The 10,043-nt window shown below is 37.9% G+C and overlaps 1 protein-coding gene across 1 annotated transcript in view; it reads left to right on the plus strand.

Annotated features, from left to right (window-relative positions):
• Positions 1–10,043, plus strand: part of UBR1 (ubiquitin protein ligase E3 component n-recognin 1) — a 144,870-nt gene that overhangs the window by 109,903 nt on the left and 24,924 nt on the right. Inside the window, exons 34-37 of the mRNA XM_008069944.1 lie at positions 1,636–1,729; positions 3,020–3,168; positions 6,082–6,137; positions 6,273–6,369. Of these exons, the coding sequence (XP_008068135.1) occupies positions 1,636–1,729; positions 3,020–3,168; positions 6,082–6,137; positions 6,273–6,369 (396 nt within the window). The remainder of the gene's footprint in view (positions 1–1,635; positions 1,730–3,019; positions 3,169–6,081; positions 6,138–6,272; positions 6,370–10,043) is intronic.

Genomic DNA, 10,043 nt, shown 5'->3' on the forward strand with positions numbered 1-10,043 from the left:
TTCCGGCTACTTGGAAGGCTGAGGTGGAAGGATCGCCGGAGCCTAGCAGGTTGAGGCTGCGGTGGCCGGGAGCGGCCACTGCACTCCAGTCTGGGCGACAGAGTGAGACTCCAACTCAAAAAAAAAAAAAACTAGATTTTATAATACAAAACAATAGGACTTATAGGATTATTAAGAAGGAATTGGTCAGTAGAAGCTGAAGTAGTTGGGGAAAGTGTCATGGAGAAAACAGGATTTGATTTTATTTGACTTTGGACCAATTCTAGGTGTGTGGTAGGGATAAGGAAAGCATTCAGGTAAAGAAAAGAGAAAACATTTGTAGGGCAGTATGAGCATGACATTTTCAGAGATGATGAAAAAAATCTGGCCTTTATAAGTTCAGAGATAATGAATTCTTCATGCACTGGAAAGTGAAAGTGCTTAATGTTGATCAAAGAAATTTCAAATTGCAGTCAACTGGGTGAGGATAAGAATTTTTATTGTCCAAGCACCCTTAGAGAACAAAAGACAAAGCAATAATATTCAGCACTTCAAGGCTCTAATGCAGAGAAGCCAGAAGTTTTTGTGATCATTGGCATTTAAGACACCAAAAAAGAAAAATACTCCCATGAATTTTTTTCTCTTTCTTTTGAGAAAATACAATGATTTAAATTTTGTAGTATCTTCTGATTTATGGAAACCTGCAAAACAGAAATTTTTAGCTTCAAGTATAACTTTTAGAAATAGAAAATCGGGGTGCAACTTTGGTCTGTGTTCTCCAAATATTCAAACTTTAAAGAATTATTCAATTCTTTGAGGGGCAGTTATGGTCCCTCATTTATTAATTCCTTGCTTTGCATCAGGTGACTCACACCCTTTCAGAAGAATGCAAGCCTTCGGCCTGATCCTAGAAGGGATCACTGATATAAGCAGCATCCTGGAACTGAATCCAGTTTGAAAAAAGGATAATTTGGGAAAATGCTTTCCTGCATCTAGAATTTTGCATTTCTTCCAAATTGATTAAGACATTTATTTTCTATATGTACATTAAGGGAGGTTGTGTTTTAGATTGTTATGGGACAGAGCCATTCTGTATTCCAGTTGGTTTTCTTAGAAGGAATAATTAGAAGATTTTTTTTTTTTTTTAGAAAGATCTTGAGTTTTTTCTCTCTTGCTGTTTTTAAAGCACTGGTGATATTTTCCTATTTTGTTATAAGAAAAATGTTAATACTACACCTTACAAATGGACCCTTCCTTCTAACATGTAATTTTATTTTAAAACCAGTATATGTATACAGCTAGAGAAGGAAAGGAAAATTAAAAACAACAACAGCAAAAAAAGAAAATATAGAGTTGCTGATGTGAAAGGACATTCATAATCCATTGTAATTAGATAATGAAGTGAAAAAATAAGATGCAGAACAGTACTATTTGATGATGTCCTTTAAAAAAATGTAGATGTGTAACATTCATATTAGAGAACAGAAGAGTATCACTCAAATGTTATCTGATTATCTGGATGGAGAAATCTCAGTTGATTGTCCATTGGTTATTAGCATATTTTATATTTTCTAAAATGATTATACATAATTTTTAAAAGCTGGAAAAGTATATGTCAGATGAAACCTATCCATGATTTTTCTTTTAATTTATAAGGAGAAAACCCAGCAATTCCTGTCTTATTTAATCAAGGAAGGGGAGATTCTACTTTTGAGTTCCATTCTATTCTGAGTTTTGGAGTTCAGTCTTCGTAAGTATTTAAGTATTAAAGAGAAGTTTGTAAATGGTTAAAAATAAGGGTGGGAAAACAGCCCTTCCTTTCATCTTTTCTTCCTTCCTCCTTTGTTAAATTATTTCTTTCTCTTGTCGTTTTTTAAATTTGTATTAGTAAAATTAAGTAGTTTGAGATAATAAAGTGAACCATGCCTCTGAGTAACCATTTTTAATCAACGGAAATGCTGATTCTTATATGGTCCAACTACAAGAGGACACAATTTAAAAGACTTTGTTTAAAATCACATCTGTCTTGCTCTGTGACTTTCTGAAAATTCTCAGGTCACTCCACCCCATACCACCAGTTCATTTTTTCTGTATATAAAATTGAGGCAGTGGTCTTCTAATCTACTTCATTAGGTTATTAGAGAGAGACATTTATTTGAAGACATCTAGGATACTTCTTTTTTTTTTTTTTTTTTTTTATCAGAGTCTCACTCTGTTGCCCAGGCTGGAATGCAGTAGCATGATCATGACTCACCACGGCCTCAACCTCCAGGACTCAGGCAATCCTTCTGCCTCAGCCTCCTGAGCAGCTGAGACTACAGGCGCACAACACCGCATCTGGCTGACTTTTTATTTTTGTAGAGACGAGGTCTCATAATGTTTCCCAGGCTGGTCTCAAACCACTCCTGGGCTCAAGCAATCCTTCTGCAAGGTGCTGGGATTATAGGCATGAGCCACTGCACCCAGCCAGGGTACCTTTTGCTAGATGTGATCCTTGTTTATGTTATCTATCCTGTTGCTACTGAAAATACTTGTTGCAAGGTAGAAGTTCAAAAAACCAAAAGTTATTGCTCCAAGGACATGGTATTATCACACATACACACAATTCAAACGTATACACACACATCTATCAACACAAAAGTGCTTCTTGGTCCCTTTTGCAAACACCAAAACTTGTTAGGTCAGATGTATTTCTTGTGAATTTTTTTTTATGTGTGGTGTTGTTTAGTCTGTCCTTTAATTTGGCCCTGAGTTCTTCTAGCTATGATCATTTATTGCATCTTTTATAGAAAATGTAGTAATATGGGTCTTACACCATTTTGAGAGAGCTGTTTTTCTCCATTTAGGAAATACACTTCTACTTTTTCCATTTTTTCTTATTAAATAAATCCTTAGAGGCTCTAATCTCTAATTTCACAAAGAGCGGTTTACTTATGTCAAAAGGAATTATTGTTTTGTTGCTTTAGTATCTAATTGCACTGCTCAGTAAGTAGCTCCTTTCACTAAACTATTGTGTAAATTTTTCTTGTTCTATTTTCAGAATTAAATATTCTAATAGCATCAAGGAAATGGTCATTCTCTTTGCCACCACAATTTATAGAATTGGACTGAAAGTGCCTCCTCATGAAACCGATCCTCGAATCCCCATGATGACCTGGAGCACATGTGCTTTCACTATCCAGGCAATTGGTAAAGCCTATGAGAAAACTGACTTGGAGGGTTCAGTGAAACAGAATGAACAATGACTGTTAATTTAAAAAGTATTTCTTTTTTTTCGTGATGGTCCATAATAATGACTTGTTTAAAGACTGTTAGTATTTCAGTGTATTATTGTTGCCTGAAGCTATTTGGTCTGAGAATTTTTTTTAAATCTCTTTTTAACTACGATCAAGGCCATATGCAACACAAATTTAAAATATTTTTAAAAGGTAGCATGAATTAAGTTATAGCCAAATGTAAGCTATAGTCAAAAAGCGGTACTAGCCGGGCTCGGTGGCTCAGCCTGTAATCCCGCGCCTTTGGGAGGCTGAGGTGAGTGGATTGCCTGAGCCCGCGGGTTCGAGACCCGCCTGGGCAGTGAGACCTCATCTGTACAATAAATCAAAAAATCAGCCGGGCGTGGTAGCGCATGCCTGTAATTCCAGCTACTCAGAAGGCTGAGGCGGAAGGATCGCTGGAGCCCAGCAGGTCGAGGCTGTGGTGGCCGGGAGCGGCCACTCCACTTCAGTCTGGGCGACAGAGTGAGATTCCAACTCAAAAAAAAAAAAAACAAACTTGGTACTAGAAGATTAAAGAAAAAGGCAAATAACGAAGAAACATCCCAGAAATGTTCAGTAATTTTTGTTTCTTTTATACTTTGAGAAAAAAAGCAAGGGAAACTAAAGTCACCTAAAAAATTACCAAAAAAAGGAGAAAGGAAGACTGAGGTAGTTAAGAGAGATTAGCAGGCAGAAACTAACCAGATCTGAAGGGATGCCTGCTGTCAAATTCTCTGCCATATTGAATGCTTTCTGTAGAAAAATGTAGTAGCAAAGAATCACTTGGATTTTTTTAAATGAGCACATTTGCTCATTACAGTCTCAAGATACATACTCTGTGGAAAATATTAAGATAAAGAACTTTCATGTCATCTTTGTTCAAGCCAATTTTGAGTCCCCTTTCCATGATATATTTTTGGTAATTATTTTTAATGGAGTCTACTATATTTTCTTCATTTAAATATGTTTTTGTAGGGCCGAGCTCAGTGACTTAGCCTGTAATCCCAGCCCTTTGGGAGGCTGAGGTGAGTGGATTGCCTGAGCCCGCGGGTTTGAGATCAGCCTGGGCAACTTGACAAGACCTCGTCTTTACAATAAATAAAAAATTAGCTGGGCATGGTAGTACGCGCCAGTAGTTCCAGCTACTTGGAAGACTGAGGCGGAAGGATCGCTGGAGCCAAGCAGGTCGATGCTGGAGTGGCCTTGCATGTGCCACGGCACTCCAGCCTGGGCTACAGAGTGAGACACCAACTCAAAAATACATATATGTATGTATGTTTTTTTTTTTTTTTTTTTTTGCTGTCAAGACTTTATTTCATCATTTGAATTAAGAAGCATGAAGCCACTTCTTTCCCTGAGTCTTCCTACATACCATCATCAATTTGTGAATAGACTTTAGGAGTCACTTCCAAGCCTGTTAGACTTAAATTATAGGTATAGGGTAATATTTACTCTGATTAAATCAAATGAGAAATAGCAAAAATGTGAAGTTTATATATAGCTGGTAAGAACAAATTGGTAAGAAATGTAAAGCATTCTATTGGAGTCATGATCTGGTAAGTCTCTTCAGATTTTCAATGAAGTCATTTCACACTTTACTGTATTTGGGAATATAAGTGTTAGGAATCAGAAATTTATATTTAGACCTTTAACCTAAAAAAAGGTGACAGTTTGTTATAAAGGAGATGGAAAATTCCTTGTAGATGGCACTGAATATATTCATAGTGGTTCCGTAATCTAGTAGTTGGATTCTATTTGATTAATATATTATGTTCACTATGGTGCTTTTTCCAGTGAGCACACATAATGCTCTTTTTCCTTCTTAGTATATAGGCTGCTAACTTATCTCACTCTCTAAGGGGATCGAGAGGCGTGTACAGGAGGGTGTGTTGGCATAAGAATCAAAATAAAGAGTCCTGATTACTTCATTACGCTTCATTCAAAGATAGAAAAGAAAAAAAAGAAATAAAACAAGCCTTCCATATTCATATATTCATAGATATATCTGCTGAAAAGGATCCATGAAAATAAGAGTAATAAATATCCTGAACAACAAAGCACAGTGTATTTCTGAATTCATGGTTTTGGTATTTTTGTTTTCTGTTTTTACTGTCTCTTCTAATTCTTTTAAACTTCTACCTAAAAGAGCAATAGTCATTAGGCTGGGTTCAGTGGCTCACACCTGTAATCCCAGCACTTTGGGAGGCCAAGGCGGGAATATTGCTTGGACCCAGGAGTTTGAGACTAGACTGGGCTAGCAAAACTTTTATCTCCACAAAAAATTAAAATATTAGCTGGGTATAGCAATGCACATCTGTGTAGTCCTAGCTACTCAGGAGGCTGAGTCGCAAGGATCACCTGAGCCCAGGAAGTCAAGGCTGCAGTGAGCCATGATCGTGCCACTGTACTCCAGCCTGGGTGACAGAGTGAGACCCCAACTCAAAAAAAAAAAGTTACTTGTATCTGCCTTACATATTAGTTTTAAGCAAAATCAGTTATGATTGTATATAAAAAGTATTTGTTTTCATTATTTTTTGCATAAAAGAGATGCTAAAATAAGGAAAAACAAACCAAGCTGCTTTATTTTTCCCAAAATATTATTTGTAGATTACCTTGGGGATTTTATTTTTTATACTAGTAATTTGTAAATGATCTACATTTGCTTCTGTAGTATTTCACTGAAAAATGGGAACATTTTGGTGTAGACATAAAACGAGGTTTTGAAGGGGAAAGGGGCAAGTTATCTGGTCAAAAATATAATTAAAGAACCTCTGATAAACAGAAAGTACAGTATGCAACTATAGCAATATTCAGGATTTTTAAAATGTTTTTCTTATTCTTTGAGAAAACCTATTGGGGGATGAAGGAAAACCTCTGTTTGGAGCACTTCAAAATAGGCAGGTATGTATATTCCAGCAAGGTACAGGTAATTCATGGTATGCTTTTTATTTTTTAGAGATTCTACAGTTAATTTACCAATGACTTAGGTCTGTCATCTTTCCTTACCTTTTTATCTTGCCCTCTCTTACAATCTAGCACAATGGTCTGAAAGCATTAATGCAGTTTGCAGTTGCACAGAGAATTACCTGTCCTCAGGTCCTGATACAGAAACATCTGGTTCGTCTCCTATCAGGTAGAGTCCTCTCTAAACTGTTATTATGTCATTATTTATATCTTTTTCTACTGCATTTCCGACAGTGTATTTATCAGGAAACAACACATATTACACTAATTTTGAGTACTGGCTAATGAAATATGTTCCTTGCCATTATAATACTTATGATTGAATTAAAGAAGCAGAACCTGTATACAACACACATTGTAAAATAGCCAAATGCCAGACGTGTACTTCAAAATGCATGCTTCAGAAACTGAAAAGGGAGATAACTGTGGAACTCAACTGTTACCTTCTCTAAGGGGATAGAATATGAATTGAGCCTTGAAGGGAGTGTACATAATAGGTAAGTTGAGAGGAATAAAGACTGCAGTCCAAGCTCAGGGCACATCTGAACAAAGATGGAAGAGGTGGGAAAAAGTGTATGTGATATGTTCAAATAGACAAGTTTGATAGCAGCAGTGGAATCTATAGATAAAGAAGCATGAAGTTTTGATTTAAAAAAAAATAGAGAATCTTAAATGCCCTAGCGGTAAGTTTGAACTTTATTCTTTAGGGAATTTTTGAAAAGTTTCAGGTAATTATATTCTGGGGTGAATTTGATATTGAATAGGTTGGATGGAAGGATGGAACTATTAGAGGTAACATGTTTGGGTGTAGTAGCAGGAATAAGGGAAAGAATTGGACTGTGTAGGGGCAAAAATTTAAACTAAAATGTATAATAGAAAGATTGAGATAATTAAATACATCCAGAATAAAGGGCTTTGTTTTATGCAAAGTGATGAATATTGTTTTTGTTTTTGAGTCAGGATCTCACTCTGTCACCCAGGCTGGAGTGCAGTGACATGATGACAGCTCAGCACAGTCTCAGCCTCCTGGGCTCAGGTGACCCTTCTACCTCAGCCCCTACTCCCTTTTCATAGCTGGGGCTCTGGGCACATGCCACCATGCCCAGCTAATTTTTAAAATTTTTTACAGAGACGAGATTTTGCTATGTTGTCCAGGCTGGTCTCGGACTCCTAGGCTTAAGCAATTCTCCCATCTCAGCCTTCCAAAGTCCTGGGATTACAGGTGTGAACCACAACGCCCAGCTGAATATTATTTTGATATGTTGATTCTGCAGTAGCAATAGGACATACAATATTCACTGCTAACTGTATGCTGGACACTGTACTGGAATCTTATTATATAATTTCATTTCTTCTGGTTACTGTCATTCAAGGAAATTATCATAATCCCCATTTATGATGAGAAAACAGAGGCACGGGGAAATTACATAACTTGCCAGTAATAATAAAACCAATATTCCAGTAATATTCTGATATATCAGAAGAGGCAGAACTAATATTTGAACCTAGGCCTGACCATAAAACCCATGTTTTTTCACTACATCACATAAACTTTGCTGAGCTGTTTAATGTAGTCTAAAGGGATGTTTTAACCAACAGATAAAATAAAAACATGTGTTTCAAAATTGGCTTTTAATATAAAGAGGATTTCAAAATAAATATTTTCAGTAGCTAAGAAAAAAATAATTTCAGAACTGCACTTAAGAAGAATTTGATCACAGAAAGAGTATGCTTCTGGCTGAAAAGATTATGAAAATCAGGGCAAGGGATTAGTAGTTACTTAAATATCCTGAGAGTACAGCAAGTTGTAGCTCTGAGAAGAAAATAAGATCGGTCATGTCATAAGTATATCAACTGACAAATGAGAAACATTACTGAGATATTTTAATAGGAAATAAGACCTAGAAGCAGCAAGTGACTTATCAAGGTCACATAACTAGTTTATGTCAGAGCCCTGTAATCATTTTAGTTTGTTATATGTAGCCAATATTAATAACATTTGTTGAGTGATTTCTATATGCCAAGCTTGAACAAGTGCTCTAAGTTCATGTTACTGACCTTCCCAACAAACTTGTATGTACTATAGTCTTAGGAAAGTTAAGTCGCTTTATCACTTGAACAGGGTCTCACTCTGTCACCCAGGCTAGAGTGCAGTGATGTGATCATGGCTCACTGCAGCCTTGATTCTCCTGCCTCACCCTCCCAAGCAGTTGAAACAACAGGCACATGTCACCGTACCCAGCTAACTTTTTAATTTTTCATAGAGATGGGGTCTCACTATGTTGCCCAGATGATCTGAAACTGCTGGGGTCAAGCAATCTTCCTGCTTCAGTCTCCCAAAGTGCTGGGATTACAGGCGTGAGCCATTGTATCCAGCTGTCTTCTTGGTTTTACATCCTAGCCACCCTTTTTCCCTGACTTCTAGATTTATTGCTTTTCCTTAGAGACAGAACAAATTAGAAAGACAAGAGCTTTCGAGTCATCTACATTTCTACCATATCATATCTACATAAACCATTACCTAATTTTGTTCAGGGGGATCTTCTCTATCCTCATTTCTCCTACCCTGCTTTGCATGCTATCCCTGCTCCCTACCTCATATATATTCATATATCATGTATCACAGAACATTTGGAAATGTACAGTTAGGGGGGAAAAGTGATAGAACAACTGTATAAAAGTAACTCTTAGACCGGGTGCAGTGGCTCACGCCAATAATCCTAGCTTTTTGGGAGGCCGAGGTGAGAGGATTGCCTGAGCCCATGGGTTCAAGACCAGCCTAGGCAACTTGACGAGACCTCGTCTCTACATTAAAAAAATTAGCCTGGCATGGTATCACTTGCCTCTCAGCTACTTGGAAGCCTGAGGCGGGAGGATCACTTGAGTCCAGCAGGTCAAGGCTGCTGTGGCCATGAGCATGCCACTGCACTCCAGCCTGGGTGACAAAGTGAGACTCCAACTCAAAAATAAAAAAAATAAAAACAATAAAAGTAACTCCTTTTGTTCATTCAGCAAATATTTCTTAATTTCTGTTTTTATTGTCCTAGTTTATTTACATGTTCCCCCTAAATCTTTTTTTGTTTGTTTTCTTTTTGACTCAGGATTTTACTGTCACCCAGGCTGGAGTGCAGTGGCACAATCACGGCTCACTGCGCCCTTGACCTCCTGGGCTAAGGCAATCCTCTCACCTCAGCCTCCTGAGTAGCTGAGACTACAGGCCCACGCCACCATGCCTGGCTAATTTTTTTGTTGTTGTTGTTTATTTATTTTTTTTTTTGAGTTGGAGTCTCACTCCATCGCCCAGACTGGAGTGCAGTGGCACGCTCCCAGCCACTGCAGCCTTGACCTGCTGGACTCCGCGATCCTTCCGCCTCAGCATTCCAAGTAGCCGGACTGCCGGCATGTGCTACCATGCCCAGCTAATTTTTTATTTATTGTAGAGATGAGGTCTCACCAAGTTGCCCGGGTGGGTCTTGAACCTGCAGGCTCAGGCAGTCCACTCACCTCAGCCTTCCAAAGCACTGGGATTACAGGCTGAACTACAGAGCCTGGCCTTATTTTTTTATAAAGACAGGATCTTGCTATGTTGCCTAGGCTGGCTGGTCTTGAATTCCTGGACTCAAGCAGTACCTCCATCTTGGCCTCTCAAAGCACTGGGATTACAGATGTGAGCCACTGCACCCAGCTATTCTACTAGATCTTATGTTTCCATTCTTAAATTTTATCAAAGCTTTCTCGGAGCCTTATTCTCGGTTCATTTTATCTTTCTTTTTTTTTTGAGTTGGAGTCTCACTCTGTTGCCCAGACTGGAGTGCAATGGCCGCTCCCGGCCACCGCAACCTC

Source organism: Carlito syrichta, unplaced genomic scaffold (genome assembly GCF_000164805.1).
Source record: "Carlito syrichta isolate Samal-C Ts95f unplaced genomic scaffold, Tarsius_syrichta-2.0.1 Scaffold312570, whole genome shotgun sequence".
Lineage (NCBI taxonomy): Eukaryota > Metazoa > Chordata > Mammalia > Primates > Tarsiidae > Carlito > Carlito syrichta.